Below are 23,149 nucleotides of genomic sequence, written 5' to 3'. Positions count from 1 at the left end.
CACGGCTTTCGGAACTTGTGAGGAGAAGACTGCAGCCCCCAGGTGAGGGTCAGGAAGGGCAGCCTGAAGTGCCCGTGAGTGGCCTTGGAAGCACCCCTGCCTGCCGCCAGCTTGCACACCGAGGACCCCGGAGAGCAGGCCAGCTGGACCCAACACTGTCTGCTGCTGCATGGGGCCCCCCGAGCTGCCCCAGCCTCTGAGCCTGGCCTCCGATGCCAGAAGTTCCTAAAGCCGCCCGTCCCCCTGGCACATGCCTCCTCCCGGCTGGGCCTCTCCAACCGGTTGCCCGGAACCACATGCCGCTTCGTGACCAAAGGGGCGCACTCACCAGGCTTACAGCAGCCAGGACCCTGCATCTCAACAGCATGCTCACACCCAGTGGCCCCCAAACCCCAATAAAGCAGCCCAGTGCCACGCGGCTCACTGCACACCATGGTGGATCCACTTTAAACTTAAGGCTGCCCCTGACGGGTCAGGGGATGAGGGTCGGACACAAGGAAACGTGCTCCCAGGCAGCTGAGGAACTCGCCTCTCAAGACCTGCTCCCCACCCAGTGAACGCAGGCCGGGGACCCCAACGCAGAGGAACCACCGCTGTCGCCCAGTCTGAAACACAGTCCTCCCTCCCTCCCGCCTGCTGCTTTCCACTTGTAAGAGAGCAAGAGGTCTGACTTCGGCAATTAAATATTATTTCACATACATAGAAAAAATACATGTTTTCTTGCACCATCACAGTCATTAATTGTGGGAGACAAGAGAGGGACCTTCCCTCTGGGTGTCCCTCTAGGCTTAGGGAGCATTTGCCGACACGCTGCTTCCTGCCTGACAAACGGAAATGGACGTAAAACCCGTCAGAAGCACATGTGCAGGTTGCATAAGCAACATTCCCAGACCTGTGACTTCTTGGGTGGATAAAGCACTAATCCTAGAGCTCAGTTTCTTGAGTCATCTCTTTTTACACCAGGACCCCCCACCCGGGCCTCCACGAGCACACGCCCTTTCTCTAAGCAGCTAGGTCTTCTCTCCGTTAGTGTCGATCCGTCAAAGTGTCCAAAGCCAGGAAAGGCAGGCCTGGGCCATGCAGACGTCACCTTCTGCATCCAGGACGAAGCTGGAGGACACACCGTCCGTGTCGCTCACGGACACAGAGTAGGTGCCCACATCCTCCTTCCCCGGATTCTTGAGGACCAGCTTCGAACTACAAGGGGAGGGGGAGCACGTCACCAGCCGGCATTTGGGGGAGCCTCTGGGCCCAGCACCGGCCTCACACTGACTTACTGGTTCCCCGCAGTTTCCACGCAGAACCTCCCGTCATCGGCAATGTCCTCGTAGGATTTGCACCAGGTGAAGTGAGAGGCATCCGTCATTTCCTGGCACTCGAAGCCCAGGTAGATGTTACCCTGTTCGTCCACCCCAGCGCTGACCTCCTTCGTGCCTGTGCAGAAAGGACACACATGAGCATCCCGGGAACACGCATGCTCTGGATTCTCTTTCTGGGGCGGGGGCGGTGGGGGCAGGTGGCCCAGGCGGAGAGCCTGTTTTACATCGAATCATCATTTTTACCCGATGTTGGTCTGGGATGTGGAGGAGGATCGGGACAGCCCCCCAGGGGCACACAGACCCTTGGGGACTTTAAGTCACCACATTCCAAATGCTCCTTTCCTGCTCCCAGTGCAGAGGCCCATGGGCCGCAGAGAACCCCCACCCCACGATGGAACCCAGCTGCCCCCAGGGACCACCTAAGCACACCGTCCATCTATGCCCCAGATCCTTTTCCCCGCGTTTCCCTTTGGGGACAGAAGCTGGGGGCTTATTTGTTTATTACTTTTGACAAGTGGACACCTGCCCAACGCAGTCCAGCCAGCATCCACCCCAGAGGATCGGGGTGGGAGGAGACCAGCAGCCTCGCTGGAAAGCCAGGTGTCAGGACAGGCCACTCCCCAGAGCCCAGGGGACAGGCGGTGTGAGGCTTGGCCCCAGCCCTAGGTTTGGAGGAAGACACTCCTCCATGCACGCTAGGGCCTCACCTCCTGCCCCCAGGACATGCCAGTGTCCTCACCACAATGGGGGCTTCATTACTCACAACCAGGAAAGCCACCAACGGCTTCACCACTTCCTGAGCAGAGCTCAGCAGCGCCATGGAGGCCACCATCACCCCCGGCTGCTGCCTCGCTGCCCCAGGGATCGTGCCCACCCGTGCCGGGAACTAGCGACGCCCGCCTGCCCTGCGAAGCCGGCTGCTTTCAAAGCAGGACAGGATGTCCGTCCTCCCATCCACACACCACCCGGGCGTGCACGCCCTCCAAATCCCGGTCGCTCTGAGTCCTGTGCTGTCTGACCATAAGCAGCCCCCTCTTACCTGGCCTGGCCTCCATGAGCACCGGCTGAGACGTGTCCGAGGGCTTCCCCACCCCGCTTGCATTTACAGCGCGGACCCTGAAGACATAGGTGCCACCCTGGTGCAGGTCACAGACCTTGACGAGACGGAGGAAATGTCACAGGGGAATAATAAATGGAAATGGCTGTATTAGCCATTGCGTGAATTAGGTAGCTGGACTGTGAGGCTTGAAGTGGAGAGACATCGCAGTAAGCATCGTGGGGAAAGCACGCAGCCTGTGAACGCACACTGAAACATGCAGAGAAACCCAGACATGCCTAGACATCCCCACAGCCAGCATGGCAGCTTCCTGTAAGAGGAGGGTCTGCAGAGGTGGGGGCCTGCTCAGATGCCCCCTTCACAGCCACAGCCGTGGTGCCCACATGCCTGGGCAGGTCCACAGGGGGCTTCAGGCTGGTCTGCCAGGGGACCAGAGCCATGTCCACCCACAGAAAACAGAAATGAAGGAAAGTGGTCACCTTTAAATAACGGTTTGCAGTTGGTGCCTCATTTATGGTGATCCATTCCCCAGAATCTTCTTCCCTATAGTCCACAAAATACCCAGACACGGGGCTGCTGCCGGAATACATGGGGGCTTTCCACAGAATGACCAGCGACGTGTTCCTGACCTCACAGAACGTCAGGTCATAGGCAGGACCTGAGAAGTCAAATGTGATGTGTGCACCTGCCCCCCTGCACCTGAGGGCGCACAGCCTCCCAGGGAGGGGCCCACCCCGTGGACACTGGATGGCTCCGCATTGCCTGTGGGCCGCCTCCCTGCTGGAGCACGTGGGGGCAGTGCCATGTGGTGCTGGGTGGCCTCAGCAGGAGGCACTGGGGACAGCTCAGTGACTGGACCAATCTGGAGCCCACGGCCTGCAGGAGCACCTCCCAGAGAGAAAAGGTGGGCAGGAAATAACACTTGTGTCACCCACCCACACGCAGGGAGCCTGGCGGTCACGCAGCGCTCACTCAGAGCCTGACCGCCCCACTGACCGGCGCACCTGGTGCGCGGCCTCACCCCCTCCGCTCTGCCTGCAGACCCGCGGCCGTTCCTCAGGCCCACGGAGCTCTAAGCACCCAAGGGCAGGTGCGGGCCCATCTCAGCTGAACTCCCTGCATCCCTCCAGGCGGCACCACTGCCTGGTGAACCCCAGGAAGGTCTGGGACCTGTAACTGCTTCTGCTCCCTTTGGCTCTTCTACGGGGCAACAAATAATTTCATTAAATAGAAAGGAGAGGCCACAAAAGGTGGAAAATAGTCTGCGTTTCCGAGCTCTGCAGCTTCAACTTCAGGTTTGCTGTTTGGGGTTGTTGTATGTTTTGTTTCGTTTCCTGGATGCATTCATGTTCCCAATGGATTCAGTATGAGGGAAGGCTGAGGTCTTGAGAATTTGTGAAAACAGTTTTAAAATGTGGAAACCAAAATAGATGCAGATGTGTGACAATCCCACATTTTAGAACTAGGGGCCCCAAGATCACCAAGCCACCTGGGGGAAGAGCTGAACCTAACATGCAAATGGAGCCCCAACGGCCCGCTGTCTCGGCTGGGGGCCTGCATCTGTCTCCTGCATGCCAGGGCCCATCCTCCATCCACCCTGTGGGGGACGTCAGCCTGCGCCATGTGCCCCCCCAGGTCTGGCTGCCCCATCAGCTGTGGGAAGTGCACCCACACTGTGCAGCCCGGGAGGCATCCCTGCTATGTGCTCCCCTCCTGCCTGACACTTGGCACGAGCTTCCCTACACCTGTTACCTGCTCACCTGCAGGCACACTGCCCAGGTGGCAGGGAGTCGCCACTCCAACTGCAACCATGCACGGTGCCTGGCACTGTGATATATGCCAAGTAACCAAACGCCTAGCTGTGCAGGCCAGCGGTGGCTGGGTGCAGACCTCGGGCAGTGCCACGGGAAGCCACAGCTCAGGCCACCCCTTGCGCCGGTGCGTGGGAGGACAGAGGCATCTTACCAGGCTCGGCCATGGTCCAGGCCTCACACTTGAAGAGCTGGCTGGGGTCCGAGGGCTGCCCGATTCCCGCCACGTTGGCGGCAGCAATTCTGAATTCGTATGATGAGCCTTCCGTCAAGCCGTCCACCTATTTAGAATTTATTCACATTAATCCACAAAACAAAGGCTGCGTTCCAATCCACCAGGGGAGGAGTGCTTGCAGCCGCCCTGGGGATGGCACAGGGGCCTGACCTTGTCGGGGAGGCGCCCATACGCCCTCCAAGCTGCAGCTACCACCTGAAACCTGGCGCATCTGCCTTGGCCATTGCCGCAGGGATGACGTGATGACCCCCCTTTAGGCAGACAGGGAAACTGAGGCTGAGAGATGAAAGCCGCAAGGAGGAGGCAGAGAGGAGACGAGGGCCCGCTGGCCAGGCCTGCCCCTCCCCTGCAAACGCCACACCATGGATGTCAGGGGCCAGGCCAGCCGTCGCCTGGCTATGTGATGCCAGGCAGCCTGTCCCCCAGGTGTGGCAGCTGCACGGGGGCCCACACACCTGGTTTGCACCACACGTGCGACGGGGAGGCCTCTCACCTGACCTGCTAGTGGCCTGGCAGCAGGGTTGAGGCATTAACGCGTATCCAGGGAATGTGCTGAAAATGCAGGTGCGCTTGGAGTTGAGCGGCTTAATTCCCTGCGCAACGCAGTGCATGCACCTTCTCAGGGAAGGAGCTGGCGTCCAGAACTAAGAGGGCGTCCACTCGGGAGCCGTGAAACGCCTTGGGACTTGGGGACGATGTGAACGAGCAGGGAAGTGTCACAGCACACGCGAATGCTGGCCACACAGACTGCGGCGTGCGAGCAAAGAGCTCATGGATGCACCATCACACAGCCTACACCACACAGCAGGGTCTGCTACCCAGACAAGACCTCGGCGACTCCCTCCAAAAGCCCCCGTTTTACCACCTGTGTGGCTCATGCAAAGTAGACGTGTCCTGCCGCAGCGGCCCAGGGGCTACAGAACCCTGTCCTCGGTGGCCCCTATCATGAACACCTTGGGGCAGGTCTCATCCTTGCGCTCCAGGAGGCACGAAGGCCCGGAGAAGCCGGGAGAGCCAGGCTGCTGAGGGTTTTCACACATGGACTCGACTCCACCACAACTTCTTCACTCCAGTCCGTGTTCTGTCTACTCTCCCCGGGCATGATGGGTATTTCTGCAGGTGACTTGGTGACTTACTCGGAGGCCAAATGTGCAAGCCTTCCTCCGGAAAACAGGCAGACAGGCCTTCTTTTGGGCTCTGCTCCGGCTCCACGCTCCACTCCAAGCGTGAGAACACCTGTCCCCGGGGGCTCACAGCTTCACAAAAAGGGGGCTGGGTGCTGGTCACCATGGGGGCAGTGGCTGTCAGACCCCTGCATCCTCGGCTCTCTGCTGCCTCTTTGCCTCTCCAGAAAAACTGCTCCCTAGGATCCAGTTCTGGGGATCCATGATCCCAGGATGCTCCCTAAATCTAGTTCTGGGGATCCTTGATCCTGGATGCTCCCTAGGATCCAGTTCTGGGGATCCATGATCCCAGGATGCTCCCTAGGATCCAGTTCTGGAGATCCATGATCCCAGGATGCTCCCTAAGATCTAGTTCTGTGGATCCTTGATCCTGGATGCTGTGAAATTTTCTAAATGCACTTGTTTTTGTGTCAGGCTATCTAACACACTTCAACCCTAAAGCACTGAATGAGGGGCTCTGCCCCAAATGTGAAACCACCCAGCCAGATGGCCGCTCAGACCCACCGTCAGGACCCGCTCTTTGAAGGGTGAAGAACTGACTTCATGCCAGGTTTCGTGCTGAGCCTCACGCTTGTCTACATAATAGCCAAGGATGGCCGACCCGCCGCTGTACTTGGGCACCTTCCAGCCAAGCGTCATGGAGTGGCCATCACAGTTCAGAAGCGTGATCCCATAAGGGTGGGATGGGACGGCTGCAAGCAGACACAGTGGGTGGTTAGCAGGACCTTAGCTCGGGGCTCTGAGCCTGCACCCAGCCGGCGGCAGTACCATGCAGAGGCACGGCGAGGGGCTCAGCCTGAGTCCCCATCCCCGCTCCCCTTTCCCATCACCTCTCACTGTCTTGTGTGGTCTTAGCTTTCCTTTTAAAGAGTTAAGTGGAAAAAAAGCCTCTCTCATTTCTATTTACTGCTACCTCTAATACACCTTCCAATAAGTAACACACACATACATCTCCCAGTATTTCAATAACACAAGCAGGATGAATTACCTAAATCTGGCTGGGACATTGAAGTAACAGATTCTCCTGCCTCATCTAAGGACAACCTTCAGGAGCAAGGGTCCCACCCAACCGCACCACCACGGCCAGGGATGTGAGCGGCACTCAGGCCCACGTCTCTGCCTCCTGTGTGGCCACAGAACCTTCAGACTGCCAGTGAGCATGAATTCCTACATGCCTCTGAGACCATATTTGGAAATGCACCACCCCTTCCAAACACTGAGAAGAACGCCTCTGCTTTTCAGTGACCTACACCCAGCCATCCTCTGTCATCTGAGATCCAGGGAGCTGAGGATGAACTCCTCTTATTGAAGAATAAAAATGCGAATGACTGCTGTCCATTTAGTAGGAATGGTTTGAACAGGCAGATGGTGCCTGACACTCTTTCCTGGCAAAAATCTCATAGATTAGAATAATGATCTTAAAACCAAAGAATTCATTTTTTGCTATATTACCCACAGAAGTATTATCAGATTTGACATTCCCTGGAAATTCCAGTAACATGATTCTATTGTTAGGAAGAGAAATCTTAATTCCTGAAATATTTTAAAATCTAGTTGAAGATAAAAATAATTAAAGAGCGAAACCTTTCTCTCAAAACTAAAAAGATAATACTATGCTTCAAGATGTGTAATATGTGACATCCATGTTTCAAACTGACCCTGAAGACGTGTAAGCCTCGTGGTAACACAGCAATGACGACATAGCACAGAGCTGTAGAGACCAAACTTTCCAGGGCCCATCACTGAAATTTAGGACCGAATTATTAAGTCTGATCAAAATAATAATTTTTCAAGATCATTTATGGACAAAGCCACAGAGTTACATAGAATTTGACATTTGAAATTCTCTGGAATGACCTATTAAAGTTCCTTGAACTGAGAACAGCTAAAAAGGCCATTGATGTTTTTCTGTTCTAGCATATATTTTGAAAAGAGAAATTCAGACCCTATAGCACAGAGTTTAGTGTGGGTACATGCACCTGGAAACTAACATGAACTCTAATGCTATTTTCTATTTCCAATTTGCATCTCATTAGCATAGTGTCATTCCTCTCTCACACTGGCATTTGCAAGACGAGAAGCCAACCAATGAGAGGTCTCCCCAGAATTACATGTTCTCTGTCTAACAATTTACATCCACTTTTTTCCTCCAGTAATATTCCAAATGGCATCATTAATGTTTATTCATGCAGAAATTAAAAGGTACTGGAGAACCGGAAATTGGAGCAGAATGGCCCTGAATCACTTACTGAGGGCGGCCTGGACTTTTATGACGTCAGACTCCTGCGAATTTTCACTCGTCCCCACGGGGTTAACGGCTTTAACTCGGAAGACGTACTGCTCGCCGGTCGTTAGGCCGTGCACGACAAACCTGAGAAATAAAGAACCGGGGCCTGACCACGAGGCTCGGTCCTCTTTTTCTCCGACAGCAGAAGTGAAAATCATTTGGAACAGACCAAAAGGTTTTTCTCTAGGACCAAAAGGAAGTCCACCCTTCTGAGTGCCTTCTATGTGCCTAACACACATCCATTTCATCTTCAACCCCAGCTATTAATTCACATCAATAAGTTCAAAAGGAGGCATTGACGTCCACTTGTACCAGGAGCTGTGCAGACACAGGTCTGGGTTCTCGGGATGCGAGACCCGCACAAGTCCCTGACTCGGTACCAAAGTCGCTTGCTCTACCTTCATTCCCATGCTTCTGGGTGTTGTCTGTTGTAAGACAGTATTCAATGGCTTACCTAAAACGACCCCATGTGGGGAAAGTTAGTGAGAAACAGTTGCCCTACAGGGCTACAGGGTAAGACTTTGCAGGGACCCCAGGCAGACTCGGGGCCCTCAGTCAGGCCACTGCACCTCCATTGGCCGTTTTCACGCCTGTAAAACGGGATGGCAGTGGCTACCTGTGCAGTTAAAAGCATTAAACAGGAAAACTGTGAAGAGCACAGCATGGTTGCCTTCCCCGTAGAAGTGCTCAGTAATTGTTCATTTGCTCAGTAAATTACTCTTTACCTTATAGGGTCCACATTTATTAACCATTTGCAAGATTCCTGCACTAGAATATTTTAAGTTTTGGGTCTGAGGGATCTCGCTGCATTTGCTGGCCAAGGACTGTGAGTCACATCCAACCATCAGGCCCAATCACATCCCTTCTTCTCCAGCCATGGCTTTTCCCAACTTGTTTTTTAAAAAATAAAGATGGCTCAGTTATACTGGACAGCCGCCTCTCTTTTCCTGCCAAGAAGTGTGTCCCGGAGAAAGCCGAATAAACTCAGACAACCCTGCACACTCAGCAAGAAGCAGGAATGAATTGATGCGGAAGGAAAGGTGTGCACATTTCAGGGCAGAGGCCGACGTCTCCCCTGCCCGAGATGCCAGGCCCCCAGGCTCTATCTCACTGCGTGGCTAGAGAAGGCGGCTGTCAGTCAAGTAAACAAAGCAATTTTAAAGTTCGCAAATCAATATGGGAAAATAAAACACTTCTCACACTGTAGCTGCAATTTTAACTTTCCTACTCAGATTCGTCCTACATGCTGATGATGTCAGCAGAGCCACGGTCTCAGCCAAGAGTGGCTTTAGACCCCGTACCCCCCAGCGTGGGAGGGTGCCGCAGGCTTTGGTGTAGGAGACCTCCCGGCCGTGTTTCCGCCATGGCAAGTGCCCCTCTGTGTGCTGGGGGGTCCCTATCTGGCTCTGCCTCTGGCACTTCGTTCTCTGGCAGTGCTTCCAGGACCAGGGTGGCACCTGTTGTAACCGATGGGCTTGTGGTTACACGGCTCCCAGACGTTGGACCCCGCCACAGAGCAGTCCACGTAGTAGCCCAGCAGGTCCTCCTCGTGCTTCGGCGGGTCCCACTGCACCACCACCGACGTCTTGGTGTTCCTCGACGCGAGCACCCGGCCAGGGGCCGACGGCTTGACTGTGCAGAGACACAGTGAGAACCGTGGATGGCGTCAGAGCCTGGCTCGCCGCAGCCTGAAGCCCTCGGCCACAGGGAACGGCAACGGGGGTCGGGACTTTAGGCAAAATTTGGGCAAAGAGGAACAGGGAAAGGACAGGCGGGCTAAGAACCGGAGGGGCCTGGGGGCCAAGTCTGCTTTGTCGTCCCACAGAAAGGAATTACAATCATGAAACTTCCCTCACCTCCACCAAACTTTAAGCCATCGTCCAGGACACACCTGTGTGGGCTAGCTGGGTAGCAACTGCCTTAGGAATGTAAAACTACTGATTGTAAGAAATAAGACATTTTGGGGACTCAAAATCCAATCCCAGATGTTGGCGCCCAGGGCAATTCAGAGTCTCTATCACTCATGTTAGACATTTTCAGAGAGGGAACTTCAAGCCATATGGGCAAGAAACTCCAGTGCATTTAGGGTTGGGATTTTTTTTTAAAGTGACCATTGCCTAAAATTATTTCTAACCCATTTATCAGCTTCAGGAAAAAGGGTGGAACTTTGGAGAAATGTTGACAACTGGCCAAAACATGGTGGGGAGAGCTTCGTCTCCTGTAAAGTGGAATTTTAAGGCAACTTGAATTTCAGCTCACATGCAACGTGAATGTCTTTCTCGGCGCAATAGAATGGCTATCTGATGACACCTGACTGGAGGCCTGTCCTAAGTTTTGGCCACTTGCTGTGATGACTCACCAATTGTATCCTGCGCCTGAATGGGGGGCGTGATTTCAGACGGGTCACTTATGCCATGCTTATTTGCTGACAAAACTCGGAATACATATGGCTTCCCCTCCGCAAGGTCGAAGACGGCATACCGAGGGGACCTTACGGCCGTCTGGGCGTTGACCCGCTGCCAGGTCCCGCTCCCCACTATGGACTATGGAGAGAAGCAGAAACACCCCGCATTAGCTCACCCTATTACACCTTCAGGAGGCCCACCACGCACTGCACGTACTGGGCCATCTATAAATTGTTTCTGAATTTTATTAAAATGGAAGCAAGCCAATTTGGAGAATTCAGTAAGGTATTACCCAAATTTGGAAATGCTTACCAATAAAAGTCTTTATACAAAAGCAAATACATCATAGAATACTTAAGGGAATCAATACATAAGTTGTAGTTTCAGTAAGCAGAATGAACTATAAATAATTAAAGATAACTAAGGAGTATATTCATAAAATTCCAACATAACCCAAGTGTTCACTTGTCAGTTTAAAACTTTGTTTTGCAGCTATTGTAACAGTAATAAGGTGATAGCAATCTAAATAACTCAGCAAGAGGGGAGATACATTATGATGCATCTGTACATTTAAACATGTAGCCATTGAAGTTACTGTATAGAGCTTTAATCAGACTAGAGGAATTATGTCATTTTGTTAAATGTAGCATGGGATGCAAGTTGTATCTAGGATGTATCAAGCATCTAAAAACCTATAAAGAAAAAGACTATAAATATACGTGCCATGTGTTAATGATGACTATTTCATATGAAGGCTTTACTGGCGATTTCCATTTTATTCTATATAGTGTCTCTGCATTGTCTGCATTTTCTATATTGCATGTTTCACTTTTACCATTGATAATTACTTTTAAAACATTAGTTCATGTTTGATTTTTCCCTATACTGATAAAACCCCTTTTGGAAGGGAAGAGGAGAGAGCAGAGCTTGGGTGCAGAGTGGCCCTGCTAATAATGAGGACTGGGAAAACCCGCCAATGACTGGGGCTTCTAGAAATTAGGCTTGCGTGTAAAGAAGTGTTCTCTCACTTGGGCAAAAGTGAAGTCACTTTCTCGGCGCTACACAGGCATCTGAGGTAAGAGGCCCGTGAGCCCACCGTGGCCCACCCGGGGAGCCGGGCGGAGAGCAAAGGGCCTGCGCATCCCGCACAGGAGGAAGGCGCTGGGGAGAGAGGAGGGAGGGAGGAAGACCTGCCAGGGTCTTCCTGCCAATCTTCTAGGAGCCTGAGGAGAGCCGGGAGCCCACTGGGGCAGGAGCCCCTGGGGTCTGCGGGGCTGGAAGGAGGCGTGCAGGCCCGGTGCTCTGGGGGGCCATGCACACACCCCACGAGACTGCAGGAGGCACTGGACGCCAGCACCCGGCCTCCAGATCTAAGCAGTCTTCAAACCAGTGATTCTAATGTGGCTCCGTCTCGTGCGACGTCCTGTACAAGAGCGCCACCAAGCGGCCGTGCAGCGTGGACACGGGCACAGAGCAGAGGCAAACAGTCCTTCCGGGGCCAGCAGGGCACGAGGCCTCCACAGGGACGGGACCAGCTCGCTCACACGAAGGCGGCAGCGCCAGCCTGGGGCTCGATCCCCCGACGCCCACCTCCCTGCTCGCCTGTATCCGCAGCCCAGCCTGGCCGTCAGCTTCCCAGTGTGTGACAGTGTGAGGTCCGTGATGACTGACCGGATAGCTGCTCATCTCCAGAGCACAGAAAATTCCACAAGGCGGAATCCTACAGAGATTTGCTGTTTCGGGAAACGAGCGCACAGAGTACCTTCTCGATGAAATACGAGAGCGGCTCCTTGCCACGGGGAGCGGGTGGGTCCCAGCTGAGGACAACGTGTGTTCTGCTGATCTCCGAGGCGTGTACGTTGGTGGGAGGTGCTGGAATCTGAACCTCGCCTGCAGGAGGATAAACCCAGTGAGGCTGGATGGACCCCGGCCCATGTCCGTTACCGGCGTTGAGAGCTGCAAGCCCGTGTTGACCTTCACTGCACCTCTATCTTCAGGAAGTATGCTAACCGTGAGGACCCTTTTTCAGAGCCAAACTGCAGCGCATCAGCAAAGACCTTCCAGCTATTTCTGTTTCTGATATAAGCCAGTTTATTTAAAAATCTGACCCCAAAGTCTTCTGGAGTTTCAGCTTAAAGAGGGGAAGGATCTACCCAGGAGAAACAGGGCATGTAAGCCGAAGTGGGGCTGTCCTGGGAATCTCTGCAGAGCAGGCGTCAGCAGGCCACCTGCTGTGGGGAACCACTGTGGGTGCAGCCACACTTTGTCTGACGGCCTCTCTGGTTATTTTCCTCAAACGCCTGCCCTCAAAGCACTCAAACTATACGCCGACCTGAAAAGCCCACTGTTTTTCCCTCCCCGGGCAGACCTGTGCCCACCGGGAGCTCTGGACTCTATACCGACGTATTTGAATTAAATCCCAGAGAGGCATCAATGAGCCTTTTGGAGATCACTGTGATACAGCGCGTGAGGTCAGAGATGCGCTCTGCACACCTCCCGACACACGTCCTTCTAGCGTGACATCAGGTCAGGCACTGTGTCTGGGCATGAGAGCTTTTCAGAGGGGTGGAACTTCTCCAGACCCACGTCCTTGTAATTGCGATACAAAATATGAGCTTCCAGGTAGATTAGCACATAATTAAAATGGTTAAAAATGGGCCCAGGACATCTCTGACCCTTCTCAAGATCCAACTGCTCCCTCAGGCCTCTGTGGCCAGCAAGAAATTGAACAGCCACGTGGAAATGGCACAAACAAGACTGGGTTTCATTTCATGGGAGTCCAGTTACAGAGCTCATCACATTTTCCAGGCCACACGGGCACAGATGCGGGGCCGCAGCCTCACCCAGGAGCATGCTGGCGGGTGGGTCAGGTTTCAAGCAAGGAGTCAGGGTGTCTCCAGGCAGGTGGCAGGTGCCAGAGAGGCCAGGTGGAGCACCAGGGCTGCAGAACACCCAGCTGGGGCCCCACCTACGTGATCTGAAGAACGGCACCAAGAGCCGACACGGGGACCCACTTGGAGATTACGCCCTACCTCCAAGGCTGCTCGTGGCCACGGAGGTGCTGGGGGGACCGGGAGGCATGCCACGACGAGATAAGAAGGAAAGCAGTGAGGCAGCAGGAAACGCAGAGAACATGGCACGCCAAGGCAAAACCACCTTCTTCGCTGGCACGTCTGCGTCTCCGTGTTTAGACCTGGCCCGTAGCTTGTGGGCCCAGAGAAAACAGAATGAGAAGCATTTTACTGATGCCTCTGTCAGCAGGGACTCCCCGACAGGGGTGAGATGCTACGGCTGCCCTGACTTCAGGCTGCATCCAGGGGGCCCTGCAGCAGGACAGGCGTAGAGGTCTGACCGCGGACCAAGAGGAGAGGACTCAGAACAGCCCCGGGGCCGAGGCGAGGGCCACCAAGTGTCCTGACCTCCGTCACTGCTGCCCGCGGCTGAGCACATGCTGAGGGCAGGCGAGCAAGGAAAGCAGAGCAGCCTGAGCGGAGCCACCAAATGCCCTCAGGGGGCCCAAGCCTGCAGGCCCAGAGCCGCGGCCACAGGCTGTCCCGGGCCTCAGTCCCCATGGTGGCAGGCCTCCCAGGGCCTGTTCCAAGGAGTCTCAGGATCCTGGGTGAAAATGGAAATGCGCAGTGGACGTGGAGCTCAGATTAGGGCTCAGGCAAACGTGTGCTGCCCCAGACCACTCGCTCTGAGGGGCTGACCAGGGCCCAGCCGAGGGTCTCCCTGCACAGCCCGCCTGCCGCTGTCAATGCAGGGAAATCACTGCCTCCACGGCCTCCCAGAAGATTCCCTATGTCAACCAAGCACGTCGTTTGCTTGGCATCTGCAGGCTCCCCAGGATGACAGGGCCCAGAAGCACTACTCGCAACGGCCAGCGAGGAGCACCGCCTCCAGGGCACAGGACCACGCCAACATCGGCTGCCAGGTACCCCACCCGCCACACGGCACCCAGCGCGTGGGTGCATAACTCAACTAAAACGGCCTCCTCATATTCTGCAAGATGCTATCTGGCCTTTCCAAGAACAGAGCATCCACTCAATGGAGCAACTCAAGAAAGACTAGAAAAGCTGGGTGATACCAGGGAAGGGCACTGATGGGATTAAAATGTTTGCAGGAAGACACCAACGAAGATCAAAGGGATTAGAAAAACAGGAGAAAAACCTAAAACAGCAGAGGAACAATTTTTTGAGCCAAAAATAGTAATGTTTCTTTTTCTTAAAACAAATGGCATTTTCTTTGCTCACCGAAACAACGCTAAAAGAACAGGATCAGCTTAGCTGAAGAAAAGAGAGACAGATAGAAAAGAGAACTGTCTAATAGGCCTTTTTTTTTTGCTATCATTAATGTACAATTACATGAAGAACATTATGGTTACTAGACTCCCCCTATTATCAAGTCCACCCCACACTATCCATTGCAGTCACCCTCCATCAGCGTAGTAAGATGCTATAGAGTCACTACTTGTCTTCTCTGTGCTTTACTTTAATACGCCTTTTTTTCTAACCCATAAATGATCTGCTTGAAAACATCTTGGTACCTCTTCCTCTCACAAGACTTTTTAAATTAGAAGACGTATTCGTTGTTTAAAATGAGTCAAGTACACAGATGAACTTTCAAACCCGCCTGTTTACAGGAATTTTATGTTGTACGGGTTTGTTGGAGACCGTGGACTTCCCGCTCACGGCGCCCAAGCCTCACCCCAGAGGCCCGAGGCCCACACGGCTGAACCCCGGGGCCACGTCAATGCCCCAAAGCACACCGTGTCCCGTCCGCCATCCTCCCCCTGTGTTCGTGACGAGATGCAGGAACAGAGCCTCAGGACGGCTCCCCGAGTGTGGACGCAGCACGGCCACTTTCCTGGACACAGCAAATAAAATGAGGCCCAGGACCAGTGCACCCGGAAACCGCCTTCTCAGAAGAGGGGAACCAAAGAGGAAAACATCTTTTCTTCAAACGTCTATGTTTTAATCAGTTACTTGGAAAGTCATAATAAGTCAACCTTTCCCAAATTTTGTTCTCTTGTTACATATTTACTGGCCATCTTACCCAGTTTCTGGGTTTTTCTGGAAACAGAGGTTTAACTATGACTTAAACGTTACTGCGGGATTAACCAGAAATCTTAAAAGATGTTCCTCTGGGGAGCATGTGTTCTTTTTGAGATGCTACAGAAAAATCTTCGTGGGGCAGAAGATACACTCTTTGGACACCATTTGGGGGACGACATGAAAATCAACCATGAACTGAGCCTGCAGCTCTCGAGACAGAACGTGCGGGCCTCTGGCAACACTAGGCACTCAGGGCACAGCTGCCCTCAGCCCTCAAAGGCAGTCTCCTTAGGCTGGGGCTCCACGTTAATCCTTTTTGTTTTTAAGTTTTCAATCATTGTCCTCTATGAACTCTAAGTCCAGTTAAAAATCTTTGGATTTCTGATTAATATTGCTAGATTCTCCTTCTTAGTAAATTAGTCTTCTCAGCTATCTCTAGGAAGAATATTCATAAAATAAAATGTAAATAAGGGAAATGCAAACTTTCAAGCCAGGGACATTATTTGGTAGGAAAGACTCAATCCATTTCACTTAAAATGTGAGAAGTAAAATTCTCACTTAAGAAAAAAATCATAAAATACCCTCCCACGAACGGAGCTTGAGAGAAGGTCCCCAGCCCCAGCCAGTAACACAGACCCAGAAGCCGTCCGGCCCCGTCTCCAGCCTCCGTGAGTCCCCAAGCAAAGGCATCAGTGTGCCCCAGGGAAGGCGGGGAGGGGTCTGCCGCGCACCCAGCCCCTGCTCCCCCCGCAGCCGCCTTACTCTCTCCAGCCCGCAGGCTGGCCCGGCTCTCTTACCATGTCCCTCACCTCTGCTCACAGCCCCAGTCCTGGGGCACAGCAGCTGAGAGCAGAGAGCCCCTTACCTTCCTGCTCGTCCCGAGAGAGCACGATGTCTTTATCTCCCTCCAGATGGGCAGCTGCAGAGGGAAACATGGACGGCATCTTACATCCAAGGGCTTCCTAAGGACAGACTGGCTTCCCTGCCAGGTCCCTGTCACCAGTGCGTTAGGGGACGACGTGCTCAGTGCGCTGACATCCGCAGAGTGGATGTTTGGGGAGTCCTCTTAACATGCAGTGCCTCTCAGCTCTTTGTGTTGGATTCAAAAGACCACACGGGTCAGGAAAATTATTGCTTCTCTTAAAACCATAATTATGGGCTCAAACCCACTAACAATCTGTATCATGTGAAGTTAAACTTTGAAATAGAGGAGCTTGGTTTCAATGCGTCCTCTGTGTCATTATACGTTGCAATGGCACCATCAACGGACTAAGGAGAGTCTAGTTCTGAACCAGTATCGCTGGATTTCAGTGAAGAGCATTAGGAAGGTGAAGAACATTCCTGTCAAAGCACGAATGTCAGCCTGGCCGTGCCCTCTCCTCACATGACCTCGAGGGGAACACGGGAGACCCTGAAATTGCCACACCAGGCTGGGCCTTAGAGCTGTTCCCAACACTCGAAGACAGTAGCGGGTACGAGAGAGAGCAAACCACACACCCAGCCCCAAGTTCCCATCACAGCTGGAACCTGGCATGTTCACGACTTACCTTGTAACCTTTCAAGGTCAATGGGGTCAAGGGCAGCCACAGCTTCAGACACTCGAGAGGGCCTGCTGATGCCTGCGTTATTGACCGCCCTCACCCGGAACGTGTAAGACCTCCCTTCGTGGAGTCCGGTCACGGGGTACTGGCAGATCTTCACAGGGGCGTCATTGCACTGAACCCAACTGTTGGTTCCCACCTCACAGCTTCAAGGGGAGGGTAGAGAATACAAGTGCATCAGTCTAATAAGTACATACAGGTATATGTTTAATTATACATATATCCTGTTACGATATACATAATTATACATACACCATTAACAGGAAAATATCTCATACTGGTAAAAACCAATGCTCTTAAAATCATTTATAGAAGTATTATAAATTAACTTTAAAAGACAGCTATTCAGGAAATGTTCTGTACATACACACATTGCCCTAAGCCTTTATAATTTATAGCTTGAACATCAGTTCCTGCCTTCAACCATATTTTTAGGCAAAAATCTCCTCCAGAAATCACTTCGGAGCCATTCTCGATGGTTCTGTTTCCCATCTACACCACAGCCGCCCCCGAGCTCCTCAGCACACCCAATGCCGAGGCTCAGGAAATGCAATGGCCCCTCACTCTGTGCCCGCACGTCCTCCTGTGCCGGACTGTGCGATGCTGGCTGGCTGCCTACACCAGTAATGGTGACATTCTTGTGAGCACGCTTCTCATGTGGGATTTGAAAGTCTTGTAAAAATATTATTGAATCCCAACCAGAAACCTGAAAATGTAGAAAAGGTTAACCTCCATTTTTCATAGGTTGAGAAATTTTAGTACCCACGATTCATGTCAAATTCTCAGGAGAAAATAGCAAGTTCAGAAAATTCATCCTTAGGAGCCGTTCCATGTCAGGTCAGGGTTGCAGATTTACTGAGAAAGAGTCGACTCTCTTTCCTCCTAACCTTTTGGGACTTTGAACGGAAGTCCTCTGACCGTGTACCGACCTGCCTCACCAGAGTACATCATGTCCTCACTGAGGGTCTGGCAGGAAAACTCAGCCGGCCAGCCCCTGGCAAGTCTCAGGACAGGAGGAGGGCAGGAAAGGCACACAGCCCAGCCCCCCATGCCCACCCAGAAGGCTCTGCCACCGTCATCTTGCCTGATGATGGAGCAGGGAAAAGGGGCTTCCAGCTGAGAAGGTGCATGAAACCGATTTTGACAAATGGTCGAAAAAAATTACCATATGTCACAGGAGAACAGACAATAGCTTTTGTTTTGCTTTGTTTTTCTGTTTTTTTAACTCAAGGTAAACCCTGAAAAATGCACTCTGCATATCAAAACATTACCCTGTGAATATTCTACCTAAACAAGTAGCTTTTGGGGGCTGGAGAGGAGAATTCCGTCAACAGGACACCCACACCCTGAGCTGCCTGGCTGCTCTCTGAAATGACCATCTCGTCTCGTGTCACTGTGTTCCGTGCACATGAAACCCCAAGCTGCTCCCCAGACCCGCCCCCTTGGGACCCTGTGGCCCCAACCCTACCGTCCTACTTCTATACTCATTTTCTCCGACTACAGTATCTCTCAGTGATCGAAATGTGCCTTTGAGGCATAAACTGCTTATCCAAGAAACTGTCCGGCTCTGCTGGGTTTCTTTCCAGGCGCCACACTAAGGAGAGGGACATGGGGGTTCACATGCCCAGGGGCTCGTGATGATGTGCGTTATGTCATTAACTTAAACATAAATTCCAGTAATTTCTACTTTGCATATCAGTATCCTTCGCTCGGAAATAAGAAGAAACCCTTGTTTAATAGGGAATAGGACTGACTGGGCACGGACGAGCCGCATGCTTAGCCAGAGCTGACCATGCCCAGTCTCGCTCCGAGAGGGGCAGGGGGAGCCCTCCCGCAGAACTGCAACAGCAGGGCCACAGGCGCCGGGAAAGCAGGCTGGGGCTCAATGCCGGGCATGGGGCGGGCAAGCAGAGCTCCGATTACAGCACGAGGCGATCGACCGTGGTTACACCGGGCCTGCCTAGTTGGCACTATTTTTTAGTAACCCACTCAGGAACATTAAGCAACCAAATAGCAAGGTACCTGGACCCCATGAGGAACGGGGCCACAAGCCTGAGTTCAGAGCAGGGCCCAGCTGCTGGCCACAGGAATATGCACGCTTCCATCCCTGGAAAACACGGCAGGCACTCACCGGTCGATGAAATAGCCGATGACGGGGCTCTCGGTGGTGGTGTTGGGCGGCTTCCACGTCACGATGATGTAATCACGATTCGCATCGTGGCACCTCAGGTCCATGGGCGCACCAGGAGCCCCCGTGACCAGCGGGTCCGCGTCTGTCGGGAGGAGAGGATGCGTGGTCGGGGGCAGCCGGAGGGGCCCTGGGAAGCCCACTGGCAGGGGCTCCGGTCTCAGAGTTCCCACTGCTCGGTGTGACCTACGGCTCAGTCCTCAGGTCCACGCACCCAGCCACGCCGGGACGATGACGGAACAGGGATGAGAGGTGGAAACGCAGTTAGGAGCCCACGCTCACAGCTTCTTGTAACACACTCCAGGCTACGCGTTTCCACAACCAGACCCAACCTAGTTCACCTGACATTCGCCGTCTCTCGGTGGCTTCTTCGCACGTAATTGTTGCCAGATCGATGAAACGGTAATAATAACGTGGCCTTTTTAACACTTGAGAAATATTACTTTAGACACTTCTATTTTCTAAAATGCTTAGATTGGAGGATTTAAACATTTTTTTCCTGCAGGTGGTGAACAAGTGCCTGGGTCCACACTTCACTCTACGATCACAGTGCAGCTAGGGCTTGTTTTCAGATTTTAACACAGGGGCACTGAAGGCCAACAGCCTATTTAGAAAGTTAATATGCTGAGCATTTCATTTCCTTACCTACAATGTCTATTCACTCAGCAGTGTGGCTGCCACACACCCATCCACAGGAGCATCATGGTTCCTTGCTCACGTCTCCTCAGCATATTAAAAGCCAACGATTTCTTGACACTGAGTCAAATATATCCCCTCACACTAAAAATCCTCAGAAAGTAATCAGAACTGTTAAACTCCCCCCATGTGCACTGTTTTTTTCTGCTGTCAGTGCTGAATAAGCACAGCAATTACAGCCATGTTGTATTTATTGCATTTTTACAGGGTGAAACATCTTGCCGGAAGGCAGACACAGTGAACAGGAGGTACGCTTTAATGCCCACCTAATAAAACTGGTAAAACTCTGCAGAAGTGTCTAAAAGCTCAGCCTTGCCAGTTTATGGCATCTTATGGGGTAGGGAGGGTGAGTGTGTTTGTTCGTGGTTTTCCTCTGTAAGCTGAAATGTTCCCTGGTGGTATAGGCCTTCTTCTGTGCTGTGGCCTAACAGATCCAGGGGGAAAAGCTAATACGCTGATAAGAGTGTTCTGGGCACCCATAACCTGGAGCTGGAGGTGGGAATGAAGGTGCAGAAACGGTGAGCGGGCAGCAGGTAAGGCTGGGCAGGTCAGAATGTAGGGCAGAGCAGCCAGATGGGCGTCAGGACCAGGACGGCTGCCCCTGGTCAGCTGGCATCAGTGTATGGATTCCACAGAGGTTCACAGGGGTCTGGCCAGGGTTAGCTGGGCTGGGTGTGAAGAAGAACTGAGGACCCAGCTCTGCAAGGGCCCCCGGGGCCCTGAGCCTCCACCCCAGGAACCCACCCTAGGTGAGCCCCCAAGACCCTGAGCCTCCACCCCAGGAACCCATCCTAGGCGAGCCCCCCAGGGCCCTGAGCTTGCACCCCAGGAACGCACCCTAGGTGAGTCCCCCCAGGCCCTGAGCCTCCAACATCTGCCCTTGAAACAAAACTGTTATGAAAATTTTAGATCATACACACACAGTGTGTGTATACACGCATATACTTATATGTACACACACACATATAGATGTATGTACGTTATACATATGAATACATAACTTACCCACTTACCCTCTGACCCCTCGGGAATTAATAATGCAGGCATGTCCCTCTCGGTTTTATAAAGAGTGATACTGATCTGCTCCCACCGTATGTGCTTACGTCACAGGCCTGCTGTAGGATGTGACCTCATGTGCGCCCAGGACACACCACCTCACCGCCAGGATGTTTCCGAGGAGTGGGGTCACTTCTGCCCAGCCCAGGCCCCCGCTCCCTGAGCCCCACCTCTGGGCTGACACTTCCTCCCAGAGCCGCGTACCCCTGACGAACAGGAAGGCGCTGTGCTCGCTGACACCCCCTCGGGACAGGATCCTCAGTGTGTAGAGGCCCTCGTCGTCCTTGTTCAGGTGGCTGAAGGACAGGCAGGCCTGGCCCTCTCCGAAGAACATCTCGGTCCACTTAGACTCTTTAACCAGCACACCTGCAAGAGCGTTCAAATGCAAGGGGGCTTCAGAAACATCGAAGAGATGAAGGAGAATGTAAGAGGACCGATGGCGGTCACATGGGGACACAGGGATCGAGGCCTCGCCTCACAGAAATCTGGGAGCCTCACACACAGAGCACACACACCGGTGAAGGACGGAGAGTGAAAAAGAATTTGCAGGAGGACAACGTGTCTGGATTGTGCGCAGACGTGTCCTGAGGTGCACAGCTCTGCCTTCAGCCTCCAGCTGAGGGTCCCTGCCCTGGCTGGCTCTGCGCCACCCCCTGCCGCCCACAGACCTCCTCAATGGCAAATGCTCTTGTGTGTGGGAGGCTGCACGGTGCACGTCCTCCGTCAGCATTACTCAGAAACAAACAAGAAAAGTACCAACAGACCACAGGTCAAGGGGCAGTGATACGTGGCCACAAAATGCAGGTGATCAATAAGCAAAGGGAAAAACACAACCGGAAGTCTAGGAAACTCAAATAAAAGTGGGGAAATTATTTCCCATGTCCTCACTCAGCAAGCGTGAGAAGGGGCGGCCTCACACCTGGAAGGCAGGAGCCGCACAGCCAGCGGTGTCAGGGTGACACTGCCACAGGACGTAGGTTTGGCATTTGGTAAGTGAAAAAAATTGATTTCAAATTGAATACATCTTTTCTGCTTAAAAAAATACCTACGATTCGGAGATAAAGCCTATGACAAAGTAGTAACTATAAATATTTTGTTGGGAGAGATTATAATTCAGGAGATTCTTTGCAATCAACATACACTGTACATATGTTGTAAGAAAAAGGAGCCGTTTTTTATTTTTATTTTTAAAAATCTGGCGCGTATCCAACTTGACCGTGTAGCTCAGGAGAGCCCAGCATGGCACACACAGTATGACTTCTGTTCCATGGCGTAGAAGGGCCAAGTTCCCCTTGGGCAGCACCATGAATAGAAATGGCAAAAGGGTCATAAAAATAGATGTTCTAAGGTGTTTTATCCATTTTCCCCTCCTTCCCAGGGGGAGCAGCACAAAACCGCATACACAGTAAGTACAGTAAAAATACAATACAAGCAATGTATGCAAAGTGCAACTTAAAATGCAACATTCGGCCAAGGACTGGAGAGGTGGGGCCATGAGGTGAACATGCGGATGGTAGGCTCCCTGGTCTGCAAGCCGGGAATTGGCTCTCACCAGGCACAGAATCAGCCGGGCCTGACCTGGGACCCCCGCCTCCAGACCCTGACAGGTTGGCTGCGGTTCACGTCCCAGAGATGGAGGTATTTTTGTTACGGCAGCTGAACAGACTTTAAGACGCCAGGTACTCAGAGATGACCAACGGGCACAGCTCCAGAGAACCTGTGTCCCTGGCAGAGCCCTTCACACACTGAAGGACAAACCCTACCCACAACTAAACATGCAGCAAATACAGACGCACAGACACTTGTGATCATCAGCTACCTGGCAGGCCCTCCGGCCAGCGTCCTGCTCTCTGAGCAGGTGTCCAGCTGGAGCCCATCCCCAATGGGCCCTAAGTCACTGTGATTCACCAAACCGGTGTAAACCGCACCCCACAGGAGTCTCATTTCATGGTGAGTAGCCGGCAGCTCGTCTCTGAGGTGGAGAGTTCTAATCTATCTTTGGGGGCCCCCAGTTCCCCATTTCCTGTTTGCTCAGTGCACCTCCCGGGTGTGAGCGAGGTGGTCACTCTGTTGACTGACATCACCTGGGGGGCTCACAGCTCGTAAATTTGAAAGAGTAAAAAACCGTCTCCTTGCATTTCAACATCTAAACCTAAGCCACCGAGAACCCTCTGCGGCTTTCCTTGGAATAATAAAGCCTGCCGAGATCGATGGCGGCTGTTCACGCAGAGCACGCTGTGCGGCTAATTTCCGACC

At 52.8% G+C, this 23,149-nt stretch overlaps 1 protein-coding gene and 1 long non-coding RNA gene across 4 annotated transcripts in view; one reads left to right on the top strand and one right to left on the bottom strand.

Annotated features, from left to right (window-relative positions):
* The window catches only part of LOC130684402 (uncharacterized), a 96,583-nt gene that overhangs the window by 32,649 nt on the left and 40,785 nt on the right, over positions 1-23,149 (top strand). The window lies entirely within an intron of this gene.
* Positions 1-23,149, bottom strand: part of MYOM2 (myomesin 2) — a 63,227-nt gene that overhangs the window by 25,510 nt on the left and 14,568 nt on the right. For all 3 annotated transcript variants that reach the window (XM_036898270.2, XM_036898269.2, XM_036898273.2), the window contains exons 9-22: positions 21,098-21,259; positions 19,085-19,226; positions 16,900-17,099; positions 16,218-16,271; positions 12,061-12,188; positions 10,253-10,436; positions 9,351-9,525; positions 7,856-7,977; positions 6,111-6,298; positions 4,342-4,468; positions 2,856-3,034; positions 2,359-2,473; positions 1,278-1,434; positions 1,091-1,197 (exon numbers count right to left, since the gene is read on the bottom strand). In XM_036898270.2, coding sequence (XP_036754165.2) covers positions 1,091-1,197; positions 1,278-1,434; positions 2,359-2,473; positions 2,856-3,034; positions 4,342-4,468; positions 6,111-6,298; positions 7,856-7,977; positions 9,351-9,525; positions 10,253-10,436; positions 12,061-12,188; positions 16,218-16,271; positions 16,900-17,099; positions 19,085-19,226; positions 21,098-21,259 — 2,040 coding nt within the window. The remainder of the gene's footprint in view (positions 1-1,090; positions 1,198-1,277; positions 1,435-2,358; positions 2,474-2,855; positions 3,035-4,341; positions 4,469-6,110; positions 6,299-7,855; positions 7,978-9,350; positions 9,526-10,252; positions 10,437-12,060; positions 12,189-16,217; positions 16,272-16,899; positions 17,100-19,084; positions 19,227-21,097; positions 21,260-23,149) is intronic.

Source organism: Manis pentadactyla, chromosome 7 (genome assembly GCF_030020395.1).
Source record: "Manis pentadactyla isolate mManPen7 chromosome 7, mManPen7.hap1, whole genome shotgun sequence".
Taxonomy (NCBI): Eukaryota; Metazoa; Chordata; class Mammalia; order Pholidota; family Manidae; genus Manis; species Manis pentadactyla.
Note: the sequence above shows the minus strand (reverse complement) of the source record. Positions and strands in the feature narration are given on the sequence as shown.